This window comes from Macaca thibetana, chromosome 3 (genome assembly GCF_024542745.1).
Source record: "Macaca thibetana thibetana isolate TM-01 chromosome 3, ASM2454274v1, whole genome shotgun sequence".
NCBI lineage: Eukaryota > Metazoa > Chordata > Mammalia > Primates > Cercopithecidae > Macaca > Macaca thibetana.
Genome location: NC_065580.1, coordinates 130,096,232 through 130,118,621, shown reverse-complemented (window position 1 = coordinate 130,118,621; position 22,390 = coordinate 130,096,232). Strand labels below are relative to the sequence as shown.

The following is a 22,390-nucleotide window of genomic DNA, read 5'->3' as shown; positions in this document are numbered from 1 at the left end:
CGCCCCGGCCTCCCAAAGTGCTGGGATTACAGGCATGAGCCCCTGCACCAGCCATATTTCTCTATTTTACTAAATTAACACAAGGATTATGATTTTTGTTCAATCAGTTTTACTTCATTTATTGTTCTTATTTATTGATTTCTTCATTTTATTTTATTTTATTTTATTTATTTATTTATTTTTTGGAGACGGAGTCTCGCTTTGTTGCCCAGGCTGGAGTGGCACGATCTCAGCTCACTGCAACCTCTACCTCCCAGGTTGAAGCGATTCTCTTTCCTGTTGTTGTTGTTGAGACGGAGTCTCACTCTGTCGCCCAGGCTGGAGTGCAGTGGCAAGATCTCAGCTCACTGCAAGCTCCACCTCCCAGGTTCACGCCATTCTCCTCCCTCAGCCTCCCGAGTAGCTGGGACTACAGTCGCTGGCCACCGCGCCCGGCTAATTTTTTGTGTTTTTAGTAGAGATGGGGTTTCACCATGTTAGCCAGAATGGTCTCGATCTCCTGACCTCGTGATCCGCCTGCCTCGGCCTCGGAAAGTGCTGGGATTACAGGCGTGAGCCACCGCGCCAGGCCTCAAGCGATTCTCTTGACTTTGCATCCCAAGTAGCTGGGATTACAGGTGCTCACCTCCACACCTGCCTAATTTTGGTATTTTTAGTAGAGATGGGGTTGCGCCATGTTGGCCAGGCTGGTCTCAAACTCCCGACCTTAGGTGATCTGCCCGCCTCGGACTCTCAAAGTGCTGGGATTACAGGCGTGAGCCACCGTGCCCGGCCTTATTGTCCTTATTTATTTGGACACTCAAATTATCCCAGACTTGGTCAGTGGAAATCCCTCCAAGCTGGCTTCTGGATCTTCTGAACTGTCCCCAAAATATTGAAGGGGCCTTTTTTCCCTGCCCCAGTCCCAGAATCAGTCATTTCTCCAAGAAGCCCTGGTTCACTTTAAAGAATAATAGTATTTAGAGTCTAAGGTCTGGGTGGTATTGGTATTTTTTTTTTTTTTTGAGACAGAGTCTGGCTCTGTTGCCCAGGCTGGAGTGCAGTGGTGTGATCTCGGCTCACTGCAAGCTCCGCCTCCCGGGTTCACGCCATTCTCCTGCCTCAGCCTCCCGAGTAGCCAGGACTGCAGGCGCCCGCCACCACGCCCGGCTAATTTTTTGTATTTTTAGTAGAGACGGGGTTTCACCATGTTAGCCAGGATGGTCTCGATCTCCTGACCTTGTGATCCACCTGCCTCGGCCTCCCAAAGTGCTGGGATTACAGGTGTGAGCCACCGCACCCAGCCGGTATTGGTATTTTAACTCTAAAAAAGAAAAGATATGCTTTGTAGGACCACTGTCTTCAGATCCGTTCGTGAAAGAGGTACATAAGATGATACTTGGGATGACAAGATTACAGGAGTTCTGAAAGAAAAGGGCACTTTGAAATGTATAAGCAAGTATCTCAGCTTGGCCAACCACTATGACTTCCTCTATACAGCTCACTCACCCTGACTGTGGAGACTAAAACACTTTAACTGAGTCTTTACAGTCAAGATATTCCATGTGCTTTCTCTGAAGGCATATCCAACTCTACAAGAATGTGAAAATATCTTCAAATTCCTTAGAAGGTTATTTGTATTTTGTCTGCTACCAAGCTCCTATGTATGGCGTAAAAGCTTTCCTTTATGCTACTAACAGAAACAAATAAAATACCAAGAGCAAGGGCATCACAGACTAAAGAAGATCAAGAATACGGAATACAAAAAATCTGTTTCTAGTCTAGACCCAATACATTAAAACTGCACTCAGGCTAACCTTATCCACACATAATGGCCAAAGAAGTAATCAGTGTGAAATGCAAAATTTACCTGGCTAAGTTCTATTAAGTGGTCTGTGAAACAAAGACATAATGGAATCTTCTTTTCTAACATGAATTTTTAAAATACTTTAAGGTCTTTATCCCCAAAAGCTTTCTACAGACAAAAAGCAACTAAAGAACAAAATATCTAAAGTACAAATCTAACATTCAAAAAGATGGGGGGCGGTGGGGAGACAAGAACAAAAGTAAAAACCATTCTGCATACATATTTTTTAAAACAAAATTCACTTGGATTCTTTCTTTTTAATTAATTACTTTTTTTAATGTTGGTGTCTCACTCTGATGTCCAGGCTGGAATATAGTGGCACAATCACAGCTCACTGAAGCCACTAACTCCAGAGCTCATGTAATCCTCCTACCTTAGTCTTGCAAGTAGCTGGGATTATAGGTAGGTACAAGCCATGGCACCCAGCTCCAGAATTGTTTCTTTTTAAAGTACAGACTCTGTACTAAATTGTAAATCTTCTTTCCATAGTATAATGCAAACTGTACAGAGGCTTTTGGGACACAGGTTTTTAAAACCACCAAGGAGAGTCAGCGAATATAAATGATGATTATGTACTTAAGTAACAGAAATTTCATATATATATTATTTAATATATATATTAAATAACCTGAGTTTCTGAAGTATACACATTGGATAAAGGAATATAATGGAAAAATATAGACCCAGGAGTTAGGAGACCCAAGATCTCATACACAAACTCATTGTGCAACCTTGGGTAAATTAGTTAACCTTTATGGACTTTCATACTGTCACCTGCAAAATGAGGCTATTAGAGCTGATAATTTTATAATTTTTTTTTTGTTGCTGTTGAGATGGAGTCTCACTCTGTCGCCCAGGCTGGAGTGCAGTGGCCGGATCTCAGCTCACTGCAAGCTCCTCCTCCCGGGTTCACGCCATTCTCCTGCCTCAGCCTCCCAAGTAGCTGGGACTACAGGCGCCCGCCACCTCGCCCGGCTAGTTTTTTGTATTTTTTTTAGTAGAGACGGAGTTTCACTGTGTTCGCCAGGATGGTCTCGATCTCCTGACCTTGTGATCCGCCCGTCTCGGCCTCCCAAAGTGCTGGGATTACAGGCTTGAGCCACCGCGCCCAGGCAATTTTATAATTTTTAAAATTATTTTATCTGCTATAAATACTTATTTCACTACATATCATCAAGAAACAGACCTTAAGCTAAATAGGAATGAGTAGTCTTAATAGTAAATGCCTTTGCGCTCCCTGCAAGATTATTCTATCAGAAGAACAACTTCCATTTTAAAATAGCTAACACTTACTGGAAATCTACTGTGTGTGTCGGGCACTGTGCTAAGCTCTTAACGCGCATTAACTCACTGAACCCTCATCACATGCCTCTGGTAGGTATTACTGTCCCTCACTTTTGACAGGACTCGGAGTCGTTAGTCCACCCAGGGTCACAAAGCTGGTAAATGACAAAGTTAGGACTCAAACCAGGGGTGATTCCAAAGTCACCTTACTAACCATCTGTCTATTCCACCTCCTAATAAATAAATCATGAGCCCAATACATTCTTATTTAATCTCTGGCAGGAACTAATTTTTTTGCTCGTTTTTCGTAGAGACAAAATTGCTACAACTGGCAGCCAACCAAGAAACAACTTCAAATTCATCATATAATCCATCTTTTTTCTTTTCTTTCCTTTTTTTAGACAGGATCTTGCTCTGTCACCCAGGCTGGAGTGCAATGGCACCATTTTGGCTCACTGCAACCTCCACCTCCTGGGTTCAAATGATTCTCCTGCCTTAGCCTCCTGGCCTCAGCTGGGACTACAGGCATATGCCACTGTGCCTGGATGATTTTTCTATTTTTTGTAGAGACGGGGTTTTCTATTTTTTGTAGAGACGGGGTTTTATGTTGCCCAGGCTGGTCTCAAAAACTCCTGAGCTCAGGAAATCCATCTGTCCTGGCCTCCCAAAGTGCTGAGATTATAGGCTTGAGCTGCCGCACCAGGCCTGGTATCCATGTCTTAAAGAGAAGCGTGTTTTTGGTTATAAGCAATATTTCCTTTTAATAAAACAAAAGGAAACAGCAAAAGTCACAAAACCTAGAAGACCGGCAAGGATCTTAAGGGGTAACACTGTCTTATTTTTCATTCCGTTGCCTCCAGGAGAGAAGACCTCATTACAATTACCCCAGGGCAGGAACCGGGGAGCAAGTGAGGGGGCTCCCAGAGAACAGGTCTTCTGACAGCATCAGTGGTGGTTCCCAGTCTCCCTCATTATTTCACGTTGACTGCATAACTCTGAGTAACAACATACATTTTCAGAGACCGAGGCCCGACAACAAAGATTCTTTCCTGCTTCATGTTGGGCCACTTCAACTGGCTAGGCTGCTCAATCGTAGAACAACTGTGACTTAAGTGACAATCCTCTTGCTGGTTACATGGCATTTTAAGAAGCAGGGTGAATATGATCACCTACATACAAATCCATGCACTGGAAAATAGCTACTACGGCTCACTCTCATCCCCCCAGGAGCCCAACGTGGGCCTTTTCCTATATTTTCTCAATACACTTTCTCAAGACACAAGTTGTCTCTCAAATAAGCTCTCGAGCAGAAAATCTCTCTCAGATGACTTTCAAGCCCAGAAATCACCATTTCTGACAAGCTGTGAACAGTGAGGGTATTACACCACAGAACAAACCAGGATCCACAAATAAAGACACAAAAAAACAAAACATCCAAAGAGATAAAGTCATTTGGATGGGGATGACTTTCATAAACAAAACTACCTATTTCAATTCTCTTTATTCCTCCTATAAACAAATTTCTCTAAAACACAATGTCTTTCAACCAAAGAGAGTATTGGTTTCATATATTGTCTGACCCTCAAACCCACTTTCAGTCTCAAATCTGAGCTGATGTTCTCAAAAAGTTGACAGAAATTACAACCTGAGCCTGTGAGCATTGTGGATCTACTCTGTGTCTCACTCAGGCAGAGAAGAAAAAAAGAGTATCAGAACATTACCCTTCTTTGATCCGACCCTGGAAGACGCACTGAAGAATTTCTTCACTGTGGTAACCTTGCGGGTCTTCTCGTTGGTTTTCTTTTCTTCAAACTTGGAGAATGTGAGGGATTGGGCCCCTTGGCTGCTCTGACTGCTGGCAAAGGCCTCTTCTTCCTCCCGCTGGAGTCTGCAATTCAAGAAAGGATTAGAATGATCTAGATATTCTCCAAGGTTTCTCTTTATCTGAAGGTTATTACTCCACTAATTCAGGAGGATCTCAAGATTTTAGAACTAGAGACTAAATATACCAAATCAGCCTGAGGTCTCACATAGCTACAGGATGGACTGCTCTTCATGCACTACAGATTTCAAATGGGATCTTCTCATGCTCATTCAGCAACTGCTCTAGGGCTACATGAAAGAAATCAAGTCTAGTCCTTTTCCCTAACAAGCTCAAGGCTGGAACAGAGAAAAAGGTAAGTAAACAACTGCTACATAATGGGACAGCTGCTACATTAGAGAGTAAAAATTGAGTGCTGTGAGAACACAGGAAAGAACAACTCAATCTGCTGGGGGAGTCTGTTGGGGCCTTACAACACTGATGTTTGGGCTGGGTCTTAAAGGATAAATAGGATCCTTTTTTTTGGGTTGTTTTTGAGACACAGTGTCACTCCATCACCCAGGCTGGGGTGAGATGGTACGATCTCGGCTCATTACAACCTCTGCCTCCTGAGTTCAAGCGATTCTCACGCCTCAGCCTTCCAAGTTATTGAGACTACAGGCGCACACCACCACGCCTGACTAATAAGGCCGAATAGTATTCTAAGTGAAAGGATATTCCAAGAAGGAGGAACTACAAATGTGCAAACCTGTGGTTTGCTTCACAACAAGCTGAATGTAGCCAGAGCACTGGGAGTGTAATGAATGGTGATGCTGGATACACAGGAAGGCACCAGAGGGTAAGGAATCTTGATTGCTAAGCCCACATTCTGGATTTCATCATGTGGTGGGGAAGCAAGAAAAACTGTAAATCCAAGAAGTTATCGTTGTCAGATCTGTGCTTTAGAAAGATCATGCAGGTAGCTGTGTGAACAACTTGAAGGGTAGAGAAACTAGAGACAGGGACAAGAAGTAAGAGTATATTACAAAGGTTTAAGTAAAAGAAAATAAGTACCTGGAAAATAGGAGTAGAAAAGGTAAAATTCAAAAGACTTTTCTGAATTGGAAGAAACAAAACTTGGTCGGCCGGGCGCGGTGGCTCAAGCCTGTAATCCCAGCACTTTGGGAGGCCGAGACGGGCGGATCACGAGGTCAGGAGATCGAGACCATCCTGGGTAACACAGTGAAACCCCGTCTCTACTAAAAATACAAAAACTTAGCCGGGCGAGGTGGCGGGCGCCTGTAGTCCCAGCTACTCGGGAGGCTGAGGCAGGAGAATGGCGTGAACCCGGGAGGCGGAGCTTGCAGTGAGCTGAGATCCGGCCACTGCACTCCAGCCTGGGTGACAGAGCGAGACTCTGTCTCAAAAAAAAAAAAAAAAAGAAACAAAACTTGGTCAAGTTGTAGGTAGCAAGGGAGATGAAGGAGAAATTAAGAATGAAACCAAGATTTTTTAGCTAACTTGGTAAATAGTGATGCCATTAATTGAATCAGAAGGGTTAGGAGGAAAATGTTCAGAATGGGGAGAATAATAAATAAAAGCAATAAATTTGGCTTTGGATTAGCTGCATGTGAACCACCTGTATTAATTCCCAAACACAGGTCAGGTGCGGTAGCTCACGCCTGTAATCCCAGCGCGGGGAGGCTAAGGTGGCCAGATCACTTGAGCTCAGGAGTTTGAGACTAGCCTGGGCAACATGGTGAAACCCTGTCTGTACATAAAATATAAAAATTAGCTGGGTGTGGTGGCATACTTCTGTAGTCCTAGCTACTTGGGAGGCTGAAGCAGGAGGATCACTTGAGCCCAGGAAGCTGAGGTTGCAGTGAGTCAAGACTACACCACTGCACTCCAGCCAGGGTGAGAGAGCAAGACCCTGTCTCAAAACAAATAAACAAACAAACAAAAACAACACAAGCACTATCTAAAAGACAATGATTTTCCAAGTGTGATTCCCCAGACAGCAGCAGCAGCATCACTAGGCAACTTGTTAGAAATGGAAATTATCTGGTCTTACTCCCAAGCTACTAAAATCAGAGACTCTGAGGGTAAGGTCCAGCAGTCACTGCTTTTACAAACTTTCCAAGTGATTTAGCAGGGTTACAATTAAAAGCAGTAAGAAATAGAACAAAAGTCACAGGTGGAGGTGCTAAGCCTGAGGATGGAATCAGGACACCTCTTTCTTTGGGACAGACAAGAAGTTAATATAAAGGTATTAGTACATTTTTATGTGGCGAGGGGATGAAGCTGACGGAGTTTGTGCCTAGTGGCCTCTACTCTGTTTTTGAAACAGGATCTGCTACTGACAGCATCAGGCATGCAGGGGAAACCTTGAGGAGATCATTCATGTTCTGGGCTAAAATTTTCTCTCTTTGATTGACCACAGTCACTGAAAGCAACGTGTGATTTCTAATTCTCTGCGTTCACCACAGATGTCAACAAAGTAGTCACTCAACAAATATTGGCTGACTGGATGAAAAAACAAAAAACTAGCTAGAGGAGTTGGAAGAATTCCATTTGACTCTCTTCTGTTGAAGCAGTTTTAGAATTTCTAGAATGCTCTGGCAAAGAGCATTTTATTAGTTACTATGCTCACTAGCCTTCCCATCATTTATTTATTTATTTATTTATTTATTTATTTATTTATTTATTTATTTTTTGAGGCAGAGTCTCACTCTGTCTCCCAGGCTGGAGTGCAGTGGCACAATCTCAGCTCACTGCAACCTCCAACACCTGGGTTCAAGCAATTCTCCTGCCTCAGCCTCCTGAGTAGCTGGGATAACAAATGTGCACCACCACACCCAACTAACTTTTTAAATATTTTTAGTAGAGACTAGGTTTCACCATGTTGGTCAGGCTGGTCTCGAACTCCTAACCTCAGGTGATCCTCCTGCCTCAGCCTCCCAAAGTGCTAGGATTAGAGGCGTGAGTCACTGCGCCCGGCCCATCGTTTAATTTTTAATTTTTAACATCATTATTTTTCTGGATAATATCAACTGCATTTGACCTAATTTTTAAAGAAAAGTTAAATTTCTACAATGCAATGACTATATACAAGTCAACAGATTTCTACTACAGTGTTTTATCACTGAGCTAGATGCAATGCTGAATATATTAAAAGAATGAGGGAAATAATGCTTGATGAGTGCCATTTGCAAGCCCTGCACTGGGTACATATTTATTAGCTCATTTAATCTTCACTAGGAAATATGTCTATCTCCATTCTTCCACTCCAAGGAGCTTATTATCTAAATTTGAGAACTAAAACTAACACAACCCAAAGAAAATAATCAGAAGTTAAGACAAACACAAAATGAAGAAACTACTGAAAGCTGTTCATTAAAAGTTAACTGAGAAGAGGGCAAAACATCCTTTTCCTTAATATTAAACTGACGTGCTGATAGCTTAAAGCAGAAGTGAAAAAATGTATTTGGAAGGTGACAGAACTACGTATCCAGTCGCGTCACTGTTCAATCACCCCTAGTTAAGTCCTTTTACCGCTCCGCCAGCTCCCAGTCCTCCTGAATCTGCTTCTGCCTGGCCTTGTGGTACTCTTCCCTCCAGCACTTGGAGCAGAAACCCTGCCAGGCTGGGTTGCCGTAGTAACCACATCCTTTCTTGCACAGGAGGTCCGACTGATCCACATGAATTCCTCGGCGTTCAGACTTCAGGCTCATCTTCTTCCTGCTAACCAATGAACAAACAAGAAAGTGCTGTTGAAAATGGATTATCATTCTACTAACTAAAATCTTACCAATTATGAACAAAAAGTGAGTCATTCCATTATCTTCAAGCTGTAAGAGAGGGAAGGAGGAAATGAAGGAGGGAGGGAGGGAGGGGAGGAAGAAAGAAAAAAGAAATATTAAATATAGTAAATTTCACGACACAGCCATATGAAAGAAAGACTTATTCCCCACCCAAAATACCAAAAAAAAAAAAAAAAAAAAAAAAAAAAAAATTAAGAAAGGGCTAACATTAGATTAAAGACCTAAATGTAAAGGCTGGAAACTAGAAAACTCCTAGAAGAAAACTTAGGGGAAAAGCTTCCCGACACTGGATTTTGCAACGACTTCTAGGATATGACACCAAAACCACAGGCAACAAAAGCAAAGTCAGACAAATACATTCCATCAAACTTGAAAATGTCTGCACAGGCTGGATGAGCTGGCTCACGCCCGTAATCCCAGCCCTTTGGGAGGCCGAGGGGGGCTGATAATAAGGTCAGGAGATCGAGACCATCCTGGCTAACATGGTGAAACCCCGTCTCTACTAAAAATACAAAAAAATTAGCCGGGCGTTGGCGGTGGCTCATGCCTGTAATCCCAGCACTTTGGGAGGCCGAGGCAGGCAGATTATGAGGTCAGGAGTTGGAGACCATCCTGGCTAACATGGTAAAACCCCGTCTCTACTAAAAATACAAAAAAATTAGCCGGGCGTGGTGGCGGGTGCCTGTAGTCCCAGCTACTCGGCAGGCTGAGGCAGAAGAATGGTGTGAACCCAGGAGGCGGAGCTTGCAGTGAGCCATTCTGTGAACAACACACAGAATGAGAGAACATATCTGCAAACCACATATCTAATAAGGGGTTAATATCCAGAATATAAAGGAACTCTGACCACTCAATAACAAAAAAACCAAGATAATCTGGTTAACAAATGGGAAAAGGACTTCAATAGACAATTCTCCAAAGATATACCAACAGCCAACAAACAAGTGAAAAAATGCTCAGCATCACTAATCATCACAGAAATGCAAATCAAAACCACAATGAGATACCATTTCATACCCATTAGGATGCCTACTGTAAAAAAACAAACCCAGGATGCGCACAGTGGCTCATACCACTTTGGGAGGCCAAGGTGGGAGGATCACTTGAGGCTAGGAGTTCAGGACCAACCTTGGCAACACAGCAAGACCCCATCTCATCTCTACCAAAAAATGCAAAAACGAGCTGGGTGTGATGGTGTACGCCTATAGTCCCAGCTACTCGGGAGGCTGAGATAGGAGGACTGCCTCAGCCCAGGAGTTGGAGGCTGCAATGAGCCATGATTACACCACTTCACTCCAGCCTGGGAGACAGAGCGAGGCCTTGTCTAGAAAGAAGAGGAGTGAAAAAAAATTGAAATAATATCATAATTTCCAAAGTCAGTTTTCTTTTCTACTGTGTAATATTTAAACTCATTTGTTCATAGTCTCACAGCTGTATGGTAAATCGCTATGCAACAATTTCCTTTCAAACTGAAACCACATGGTCTTCATTCTTCTCCACAATAACAAACTGCCAAACAAGCACAGAAAAAAAGCAGCACTCCTCACCATTCATTCAAGAGACACACATGTGCAGATAAAATTAAACCCTATATCTTGGGGATCTTATTAATTTAACTCAAACATTTACTAAGTGCCAACTGTGTGCAGAGAATTGAGCTAGATGGCACTGGTGATGCAACTGATAGAACACGTCCCTTGCCCTCATGAAGCTCATAACCAAAAGTACAGGCAGACTGAAAAATGCAGAAAAAGAGGGTGTTAGGAAACTGTTGGGGAGCAACAGACATAGGACTTCTGACATAGGGAGTACAGAGACCACTTGGGGATCCTGGTGACAGACCTTAAAGAGCCTTGTGTTGAAAGGGTCTCGGAAAGATGACAGAAAGAGGAAGGACATTCTGGACAGGAAGGATGCCTTTCACAAAAAGCTCAGAAGCAGGAAGGCAAATTTAAAATATGAATGATTTGTATAGACAGAAGGTAAACTAAACAAGTTAGGTGGGAAGTCAAATCATGATGGCTTTTTAAAACTCTAAGCTACAGAGTCTGGACTGAAAGTCAACACTGAAAGCTCCTGAAAAGGGGAAAGCATGGTAAGATCTCTATCTTAAGACATAAAACTTGAGATGTAGAGTTCTGTCTTCTAGCATGACCAAGTGAGAAGGAAAATAAATCCCCTCCTGCAAAAGCAACTGTAAAGATGGACAAAACTTCCACTTTCTGCGATGTATCTACGTCCAGATCAAGGAATGAACTCAAATGTCAAGCCCTCCCCTCTAACTTCGCTCTTATTTTTGCAGGTTTCTCCTGTGTCTCCTCTGTGCATGCACAGGCTCTGCTGATCAGAGTGGAAGCCTAACTAAAAACTGAGATGTTTGGGCGCAATCTCAATCTTTGTCTGAACCAACAACAATCTTTGGCTGAATATTAAGGTGTGCAGACATGGGGGTGACAGCTAGAAGGAAGTCAGGCATAAATGAAAACAAGGAAGAAAAATTGAGCACAGCGACTGCAGTTGCTGGGGAGAGAGGCCTCACAGATTTCACCCAGCTATCAAACCTGGTCAGTATGCACTGTGCACTACTTTTGAGGATTCTGAAAAGCAAAATGGAGAAGTGGGGAAGACCAGAATTGGAAGTACTACCCAGCCGTCTAAGAGATTACCTCCTTCTCCCATCCAATACCACCAGCCAACCTGGAAATGGGCCCCACAGCACACAGAAAGCTCCTCTAGATCGGGCTCTAGGCATGTGAAAGGGAACTCATAACAGCCAGAGAGAATATGGGGATCTCTCCACTTACCATCCCCACTTTCTCTTGAGCCACAGTGCCCAGCAATCGTGTGCTTTGTTTGCAGCTATGGCTGAAATGAGAGAGTACAGCAGCCAAACTCTGAGGCAGGAGAACTATCGATTTTTCCCAATCTCTATCCTTGGTCTCAAACGTATAGGCAGTGGTGGAAGGACATGACAGAGTGGGATAACTAAATCCACAGTTTTCTGGACAAAGAAAGGAAATATGAGCTCCTGGGGAACAAAAAGTATGGGAAAAACTGCTGAGGAGAACTCAAGAAAGCAATTTCTAGGCTTACCCTTAGGCTGCATATGCACAGATCTTATGCTATTCAGTACCAAAGGTTTCTAAATTGGGACTAACAGAGAGACCACTATGCAGATCTCAGATCAGCACATGCATGAAACAGATGGAAACAGCACTACAAAACTCTGAACAATGAACTGACATTAAAGCCACAGCCCACAGAATCTGCATCCCAAACTTGGCAACAAAACATTTTGCTCTGGGAATAACTGTTTTTTGTTTTTTGTTTTGTTTTGTTTTGTTTTTTTTAGTAGAGACGGGGTTTCACCATGTTAGCCAGGATGGTCTCGATCTCCTGACCTCGTGATCCGCCCGTCTCGGCCTCCCAAAGTGCTGGGATTACAGGCTTGAGCCACCGCGCCCGGCCAGAAAAACTGTTTAGAAAATAAAAAGACAAGCTACAAGTACAGGAATGGGAGAACATACTTGCAGCAAATCACCAATTTGGCAAAGAACTTACATACCCAGAATGTATAAAGAACTCTCAAAACTCAGTTGTCAGAAAACAAAACACCCAACTTAAAAATGAGCAAAAAACCTCAACAGACACTTTACCAAAGAAGACAGACACACTGGTGTCGCACATTTCCGTGAGAGGCCTTTGCTACATACTGTCCAGTCAACAATGTTTGTATATTGAACATCCTTACAAGAGAAAGATGACAGTTCCTTCCACAGCAGAAGACAATTTGTTAACTGTCCAGTACAGTAAATATAATGTCTCCCTTCACATCAAAGGTTTGAAACGTTTGTTTGCCATCCCTTATGGAGAGCTGAGTTCCCTGAGCTTGGATTTCCTACTTGTGTCATTGCCCACAGGGAACTTACAGGACAAAGGTAGTCAGTACATGTGAACATGAAGCTGGTTCTGCTGATGTCCTGTGACCTGTGTCCTCCTCTTTTGCCTCCAACCAAGAAGTTTCTCGTCTAGGGACAATATCCATGCAACTATGGAGACTAACTTGCTACTTTTAAGTAGGGAGGATTTAAAACTCAGGTCCCTTGCAGTTATTGATGTGGTGGCAAAGCAGCACATGAATAGTTGTTCAACATTGTTCAGTCATTAGAGAAATGCAAACTAAAACCACCATGAGATATCACTCAAATCTATTAGAATGGTTAAAATAAAAAATACTGACAGAGCCTGGGCAACATGGCAAAATCCACTCTCTACCAAAAAATACAAAAAAAAAAAAAAAAAAAAAAAATTAGGCAGGGATGGTGGTGCATGGATATGGTTCCAGCTACTCAGTAGGCTGAGGTGGGAGGATCACTTGAGCCCAGGAGGTGGAAGCTGCAGCAAGCCAGTATCATCACACCACTGCACTTCAGCCTGGGTGACAGATGAGACCCCACCTCAGAAAAAAAATAAATACTGACAATACCAAGTGGCAGCAGGGATGCAGAGTAACTACAACCCTCATACATTCCTAGTGGAATGCAAAATAGTACAGACACTAGAGAAAACACTTTTATAGTTTCTCAAAAATGTATACATACAATGACCATCCAACCATACAATCCCTCTCCTGGGTATTCCCTCTAGAGAAATAAAAACTGCTATTTGCAAAATTCTATATACAAACAGTTATAGTAGCATTATCTGTGATGACAAAAAAATGACAACTAAAATATCCTTCAATGGGAGAATGAATAAACAAACTATGGTACATCCATACAACAGAATGCTACTCAGGAAAACAACAGGTATCAGTACACCCAACAACTTCGATGAATCTCAAAGGCTTTATGCTGACAGAAGCCAGCATCTTAGTTCCTTCTGGCTGCAGGAACAAAATACCATAAACTGGGTAGGTCACAAAAAACAGAAATTTATTTCTCACAGTTCAGGAAGCTGGCAAGTTCAAGATCAAGAAGTCAACAGATGTTGGTGTCTGGTGGTTCAATGAAGGTACCTTCTCCCTATGTCCTCACATGGTGGGAGGGGAAGACAGGCTAGGCTCTCTGCAGTCTCTTATAAGGGCACTTATAAGCCCCAGTCATGGGGGCTCCACTTTCATGAACTACTCACCTCCCAAAGGCTCCACCTCCTAGTAGCATCACTTTGTGGTTTAGAATTTCAACATATGGATTTGGGGGACACACAAAGATTCAGACCATAGCAGCCATCTTAAAACTTAACACACTGTATAATTCCATTTAGGAACCAGGGGTAGGAAAGGATGTGACTATAAAGGATGAGCACAAGAAAGTTTTTAGGTGATGAAACTTCTGTATTCTGATTGTGGAGGTGCTTACATAAATCTATTAAAATTTAAAAATTCCCAGAACATTATACTCCTCCCAAATCAATTTTACTCTATGATAAAAAAACAACAACCACCACCACCACCACCTCGGCTGGGCACGGTGGCTCACGCCTATAATCTCAGCACTTTGGGAGGCCGAGGAGGGTGGATCACCTGAGGGCAGGAGTTTGAGACCAGCCTGGCCAACATGGCAAAGCCATGGCAAAGTCTCTATTAAATATACAAAAATTAGCTGGAAATGGTGGCAGACGCCTGTAATCCCAGCTACTCAGGAGGCTGAGACACAAGAATCATGTGAACCTGGGAGACGGAGGTTGCAGTGAGCCAAGATCACGCCATTGTACTCCAGCCTGGGCAACAGAGGGAGACGCTGTCTAAAAAAACAAACAAACAAACAAAAACTTGAGAGGCAATTTCTAGGTTAGATTAGGTAGAAGTACAGAACAGGAGACACAGCTACTGACCAAGAGACAACTACAATTAGAGGACTAGAGGTAACACAGTGGGTAGCCAGGCGTGGTAGCGCTTGCCTGTAATCCCAGGTACTCAGGAGGCCGAGGCACGAGAATCGCTTGGACCTGGGAAGCAGAGGCTGCAGTAAGCCGAGATCGCACCAGGGCACTCCAGCCTGGGCAACAGAGTGAAACCCTGTCTCAAAAACAAATAAATAAATAAATAAATAATAAGAGGTAACACAGTGGGAATGGAAAGAAGACAATGGTAATCTACCTTAGAGGTCAGATCTGTAAGAGTTATTTAATGCGAATTGGCAGGGAGAGGGAAATCTAATTAGAAAGAACTCTCAAGTTTACTGTTTACTTCCTCTGCAAGGTTAAAGCCCTCCAAGGTCAGGATTTAGATCTAAGACATCAGCCATTTATAAATAGTAGATAAGGCTGAGGGAGAAAAGAAGAAAATAAGAAGTAGAAAAAAAGAAAAGAATAGAGGCCTAGAATGTTTTTAAAGACCATCTACTACGTCCTATGGTAAGAGATAAAGATACTAACATTAAGAAATCATGACTTATTCCACCAAAAGGTGGTAAGTGGCAGAGGCATCACTAAGCATTAAGCTTCCTTTTTTTTTTTTTTTCAGAAGAGGGTCTGTCATTCAGGCTGGAGTGCAGTGGCGTGATCACAGCTCACTGCAGCCTTGACTTCCCGAGCTCAAGCAATACTCCCACCACGCCTGGCTAACTGTTGTATTTTTTTGTAGAGGCGATGTTTTGCCACGTTACCCAGGTGGTCTTGAACTCCTGGGCTGAAGTAAGCCTACACTTAGTATGCCAAGTTCTGGGTTTCAAATTATTTTGAAAGTCTAAGTTAATCTTGCCATTATCATCCTGATGTTCCTTTTCTTCCCTTCCAAGAGAAATAGGCAAAAGGAAATATCTATTTTTTTGCACAGATCAATTAAGTGTTTTAAATTTTGTGCTATAAGTATGATGTTGTACTATATGTATGAAGTACACTATACGTATGAAGTATACTATATGTATGATGTTACTAAAATGAACATAGTTTGGGGAGTCTGCCTAGCACATAACCTCCCGTGTTATCAGGAAACTGTCCTCTCAATCCGCAAAGATAAGCTGGCAGCAGCTATGTTTGTATAAGGTGAATGGTCCCCCAATTCAGGGTCACAGCTGATTCTCTCCAACTGTGTTAGAGTCTTTTGCTTGGAGTTTTGGAAATGGGACTAAGTCGAGGCTGTTCTCTTGAATGATGGAACTGTGTAACATGATCATCTTCCATCAAGTGGTCTGAGTATCAGGATAGTCTACACAGTGAAATAGACATACTCGAAGAAGCAGAGAAAAGTAGAAGGCCCTGTAGGTCCTGAGTGATCACAGACATTAGTCGTATGTGCACTCGAACCCCAGCTCTGCCACGTACTGGAAATGTGATTTTAGGCAAACTATAATTATTCTGAAACTCCCTTTCCGATGTCCCTCTCCAACCTCTCTGCTCCTATCATTCTCCACCTTTTCACCAAACTAAGCCTCACAGGACCTGTGTACCCATGACCTTCACTCTCTGGTGCTACACCTGTGATTAAGTCACCTTACACTGCAAAAAGACTTTGCAGATATAATTAAGTTGACTAATCATGGAAATAAGGAGATTATCCTGGATTATCTAGATGGGCCCAATGAAAGCACACGAACCCTAAAATGCAGAAGAGAACAAGGACCCAGAATGGCCAAAACAATATTGAAAAAGAATGTAAGAAAACTTACATTTCCTGATTTCAAACCTTACTACAAAGCCATGGGAATTACTACAGTGTGGTACTGGCACAAGGACAGTCATAGAAATCAACAGAATAAATTGAGATTTCAGAAATAAACCCACACGTCTTCTGTCAACTGATTTTCCACAAAAGTACCAAGACTATTCAATGGAGGAAAAAAGAGTCTTTTCACCAAATTGTGCTGGGAAAACTGGACAGCCACATGCAAAAGAACGATGTTAGATGTTAGATGCTTATTTCATACCACATACAAAAATTAACTCAGAATCAATCAAAGACTTAAATGTAAAAGCTAAAACTAAAGCTCTCAGAAGAAAATACAGAGGTAAAATTTTCATGATATTGGATTTGACAAAGGATGTTTAGATATGGCACCAAAAGCAGGAGCAACAAAAGACAGATAAATTGAACTCCAACAAAATTTTAATGTTTGTGCTTCAGAGGACCTTATCAAATGAAAATAGAACCCACAGAATGAGAGAAAACATTTGCAAGTCATTTATGTAATAAGGAACTTCCATCCAGAATATATAAAAAATTCTTATAACTCAATAATAAAAAGTAAGTAACAATTTTTTCAACGGGTAAAAGATCTGAATGGACATTTCACCAGAAAGACAGTCAGTCATGAGTATGTGAAAAGATGTTCCACATCATCTGTCATCAAGGAAATGCAAAACGAAACCAAAATGAGATGCCACTTCACATCCAGTAGGATGACTAGAACCAAAAAGTCAGAAATAACAAGTGTTGCCAAGGATGTGGGGAAACTGGAACCCTCATACACTGTTTGTAGGAATGTGAAATGGTACAGCCATTGTGGAGAAGCCCTGCAGTTTCTCATATGATTAAACAATATTACCATAGAAACCAGCAATTTCACTCCTAGACTAAGAGAAACAAAAACATGTTCACAGAGAAACTTGTACATGAACGTTTGTATCAGCATCATCCATAATAATCCAAGAGCAGAAACAACCCAAATGTACATCAAGTGATGAATTAATAAACAAAATGTGGTATATCCATAAAATGGAGTATTATTTGGTCATAAAAAGGAATGAAGTACTGATATATGCTACAACATGGTGAACCCTGAAAACATGCTAAGTGAGAGATGCCAGTTATAAAACACCACACATTATACGATTCCATTCATCCGAACATCCATACCAGGGAAATCTAGAGAGACAGAAAATAGACTGGTGGTCACTTAGTACTGAGAGGGAACAGGATGGAAATAAAGGGGATAGAGAAAGGGCATGAGTTTCTTTGTGAGATGATGAAAATATTCTAAATTTGGCTGTGGTAATGGTTGTAATTGTGCACTTGAAAAGGGAGAATTGTATGGTATGTGAATTATACCTCAATAAAGCTGTCTTTTTCAAAAACAGAAGAGACAAAATGTGCAGTTAGGGAGCGTCAAATCACTACTGATGGTTTTGAAGCTGGAGGAGACTAAAAGCCAAGAAATTTGAGTGGCTTCTAGAGGCCGAGAATGACTTCTGGCTGACAGCCAGCAAAGAAATAAGGACCTCACACCTTCACCACATGAAAATGAATTCTGCCAACATGAGTGTGTGTGGAAGGAGACTCTCCCTATCACCTCCAAATAAAAACCCAGGATGAGTGATGCTTAATTCTGACCTCCTGAGGTCCTCAGCAGAATACCCAGTGGAGCCTGCTTGAACCTCTAATCTACAGAACTTTGAGATAATAAATGAGTACTGTGGACACGGGCAATGACTCACGCCTCTACTCCCAGCACTTAGGAAGGCTGAAGTAGGACAACTGGTTGAGAATGGGAATTTGAGGCTGCAGCGAGCTATGATGGCACCACTGAACTCCAGCATGGGCAACAGAGACCTTCTCTTTTAAAAAAATAAAAACAAAAAATAAATGAGTGTTTCAAACTGCTATCCTTTCCACTTCCCCCTTTGTTAGGAGAGGCTTTGCAAGCGCTGTTCCAATGTCAGGAATGCTGTGGCCCTTGCTGTCCAGGAGGTGGTTTCTTTCTCATCGTTTAGGTTTAAGCTTTCACATCAGACTGTGAGAAGCCTTCCCCAGCCTCTGTGAAATACTACCCACCCAACCTACCCCACCCTCACCTCTGTCGTGGACCCAATGCCATTTCTCCACATCCTATTTCTTATTATTCTTGGGGCAGGCAGAGGGGCGCAAGGTGGGTTAGAGGCAGGTCTTACCACGTAGCCCAGGCTTGAACAGATGTGACCTACCATGCCCAGCCTTCATGTCCTATTCCTTTTTCTTTTTATTTTTGGTTTCTTTTTTTTTTTTTTTTTGAGACGGAGTCTCGCTCTGTCACCCAGGCTGGAGTGCAGTGGCCGGATCTCAGCTCACTGCAAGCTCCGCCTCCCGGGTTTACGCCATTCTCCGGCCTCAGCCTCCCGAGTAGCTGGGACTACAGGCGCCTGCCACCTCGCCCAGCTAGTTTTTTTTTGTATTTCTTAATAGAGACGGGGTTTCACCGTGTTAGCCAGGATGGTCTCGATCTCCTGACCTCGTGATCCGCCCGTCTCGGCCTCCCAAAGTGCTGGGATTACAGGCTTGAGCCACCGCGCCCGGCCTATTTTTGGTTTCTTTTCCTTGAGACTGGGTGTCACCTTGTCACCTAGGCTAGAGTGCAGTGGTGCAATCATGACTCACTACACTCGACCTCCCCAGGCTCAAGCGATCCTCTTGCCTCAGCCTCTTGAGTAGCTGGGACTACAGGCATGTGGCACCACACCTGGCTAAGTTTTGTATTTCTTGTAGAGACAGGGTTTTGTCATATTGACCAGGCTGATCTCGAATTCCTGGCCTCAAGTGATCCACCCAACTTGGCCTCCCAAAGTGCTGGGATTATGGGCGTGAGCCACTGCACCCAGCCTCCATGTCCTATTTCTAATAAATATTTTTTATTTACTTCTTTACCTGTTGATCTGTCTCCCTCACTGCCAGAATGCAATTTGCTGAGGACAGAGACCTTATTTTCCTTCTCCACTGTTACATTTCTAGTGATTCAAATAGTACCAGTGTGATGTTATATATTGGTTTTCATCCACGGTCCCTGGCTGGTAACTACCATAGTCCTCCTCCTAGGTTTTGTTTTGTTTTGAGACAGGATCTCGCTCTGTTGCCCAAGCTGGAGTACAGTGGTGAAGTCTCAGCTCACTGCAACCTCCGCCACCTCCCAGGTTCAAGCAATTCTGCCTCAGCCTCCTGAGTAACTGGTACTACAGGTGCCTGCCACCATGCCCATGGTGTATTTTAGGTAGAGACGGGGTTTCACCATGTTGGCCAGGCTGGTCTCGAACTCCTGACATCAAGTGATCTGCCCACCTCAGATTCCCAAAGTGCTGGGATTACAGGCATGAGCCACCATGGCCAGCCCCAGGCTTTTGTGTTATAAGGCTGGGTGTGTTAGGCCTCATGGGCAGCCTCTCTGACTTTTCTCTACCCTCCTTTTACCTGCCCCAAGGCAGGACTCTACTCTGGATTGGTCTTAAACCCTCCCCAGAGAGGGTCCAGCTCTATACTCTGAGGGACGAATGCTGATGTCAGGAAGCCTCCACAAAAACCCAAGAGAACTGGGCCCAGGAAGCTTTCAGGTAGCTGAACACAGTGGAGGTTCCTGGAGGGCTTACACCCAGGGAGGGCATGGAAGTTCCGCACCTTCCCCTAGTCCTCGCCCCCAGCATCTCCTTCACCTGGATCCTTTGCAATATCCGTTGTAATAAACCGGTAAACATAAGCATCTCCCTGAGTTCTGCAAATCACCTCGGCAAATTAATCAAACCTAAAAAGGGAGCCATGGGAACCCGAACTTGGAGCTGGTCAGTTAGAAGTTCTGGAGGCCCGGAGTTGCAACTGATGGGGGTTAGGAGGGGCAGTCATGGGGACTGAGTCCTCACCCTGGGCAATCTGACACTATCTCCTGGTAGATAGTGCAGGAAGTGAACACTATCTCCTGGTAGATAGTGAAGGAAGACACCCAGTCGGTGTGGTGTGTAGGGGAAGAATCCGCACACATATGGTCATGGAAGTCTTCTGTGTTGATGATTGCTTGGCATGAGCAGAGGAAAAACACAGTTTGAGGAGGTTTTTCCCTGCACAACTGGGCATATCATAGGTTCTCAAATCTTTGTTGAAAGAACAATAACTGAATGAATAAGGTTATTGTAGAGACCATAGAATAACATGGCTATAAAGCAATGATACATACTCAATGCTTAATAAATACAAAAATCCCTTCCCCGGGGCCAGGTGCAATGGTTCATGCCTATAACCCCAGCACTTTAGGAGGCGAAGGTGGGAGGATGGCTTGAGGTCAAGCATTCAAGACCAGCCTGGGCAACACAGCAGACCCTGTCTCTCTATTAATTAAAAATGTTCAAAAATCTCTTCCCCTCATGAGTGATTAGCCATTATGTTAAAATTATACATGCTGGCTGGACATGGTGGCTCACATCTGTAATCCCAGCACTTGGGGAGGCTGAGGCAGGCAGATCACACGGTCAAGAGTTTGAGACCAGGCTGGCCAACAGAGTGAAACTCCGTCCTATTAAAAATACAAAAGTTAGCCGGGCGTGGTGGCATGCGCCTGTAGTCCCAGTTACTCAGGAGGCTGAGGCAGGAGAATCACTTGAACCTAGGAGGCAGAGGTTGTGGTGAGCTGAGGTCGTGCCACTGCACTCCAGTCTGGGCAACAGAGTGAGACTCTGTCTTAAAAAAAAAAAAAAAAATTATACATGCTAATCAACTTTACAAGGGATTAACACATGTAAACCATTAACACATGTAAAAACCTGGAGGCTCAAGGGCAACATGTTGAGTTTTTGAAAAACTCCATCTTAAAAGTTCACATACTCTAGGATTCATACAACCTTTCCAAATGACAAAACTACAGATATGGAGAACAAATTAGTGCTTTTTCCAGGTTAAGAGTGGTGAAAGCAAGGGAGAGGAGGGGAAGGAAAATGGTATAAACAGTTAACCCAGCAAGCCTGACTTGCTCAAATGATGCACATTCTCAGACGGGCCTGCAGGTGAGACTGGCCCTTGGTCAGCTCCTAGAAACTCAGGTCTTTTACTAGCCCTATGCCCTAAGTGATAAGGGTGTTTTGTATGGTTACGGTACTGAACCACACTGTTCCAGCTTGTCTAGATATTTTGTGCAAACTGTATGATTTATGGTAAACACCTGCTTTCCTTCTGGAGTCAGTCGCAAAGCCTATGTGATATGTGATATAAAGTCTATGTGATATAAAGTCGCATATGCCTATGTGATATGGTTTGGATCTGTGTCCCCACTCAAATGTCACGTTGAATTGTAATCCCCAGTGTTGGAAATGGGGCCTGTGAAAGGTGATCTGATCATGGGGCAGTTACTCATGAATGGTTTCGCACCACCCCCTGTGGTTCTGTGCTTGTGAGATCTGGTTGTTTAAAAGTGTGTAGCACCTTCTCTCTTGCTCCTGCTCCCACCAGGGGAGACACTTTGCTCCCCCTTTGCTTTCCACTGTGATTGGAAGCTTCCTGAGGCCTCCCTAGAAGCAGAAGCTGCAATGCTTCCCGTACAGCCTGTAGAACTGTGAGCTAATCAAACCTCCTTTCTTTATAAATGACTCAGTGTCAGGTATTTCTTCATAGCAATGTGAGAATGAACGAACGAATACACTATGTGACCAGCCTCCAGTAAAAGCCCTGGATTCTGAGGCGTACCTGAGCTTTCACAATAAAAAACACTTCACACGTGTTGCTAGAGTTTATGGCTGGGGAAGTAAGCACATCCTGGGCAACTCTGCTGGGAGAAGACTCTTCGAATCTTAACAGTGCTGGTGTCCTGTAGAATCTGCTCAATGCACAACTATCCTTTATTAATCCTGCTTTGTATCCCCTCACTGCAACAAACCATAGCAAGGAGTAAGTATGACCTGTGAGAGCCCCAAGCGAATTACGAAACCTGGGGGCAGCCCTGGGGACTGCTGACACAGGATGTGACTAAAAAG

General features: G+C 43.3%; 1 protein-coding gene across 5 annotated transcripts in view; it reads right to left on the bottom strand.

The window, feature by feature from the left end:
- Window positions 1–22,390, bottom strand: part of RABGEF1 (RAB guanine nucleotide exchange factor 1) — an 82,454-nt gene that overhangs the window by 41,902 nt on the left and 18,162 nt on the right. For 3 of the 5 annotated variants that reach the window (XM_050783575.1, XM_050783577.1, XM_050783578.1), the window contains exons 2-3: window positions 8,487–8,675; window positions 4,852–5,018 (exon numbers count right to left, since the gene is read on the bottom strand). In XM_050783575.1, the coding sequence (XP_050639532.1) occupies window positions 4,852–5,018; window positions 8,487–8,665 (346 nt within the window). In that variant the 5' untranslated portion in view covers window positions 8,666–8,675. Of the gene's footprint in view, window positions 1–4,851; window positions 5,019–6,727; window positions 6,865–8,486; window positions 8,676–22,390 lie in introns of those variants that run through there. The other 2 variants (XM_050783579.1, XM_050783576.1) reach the window with 2 other exon arrangements.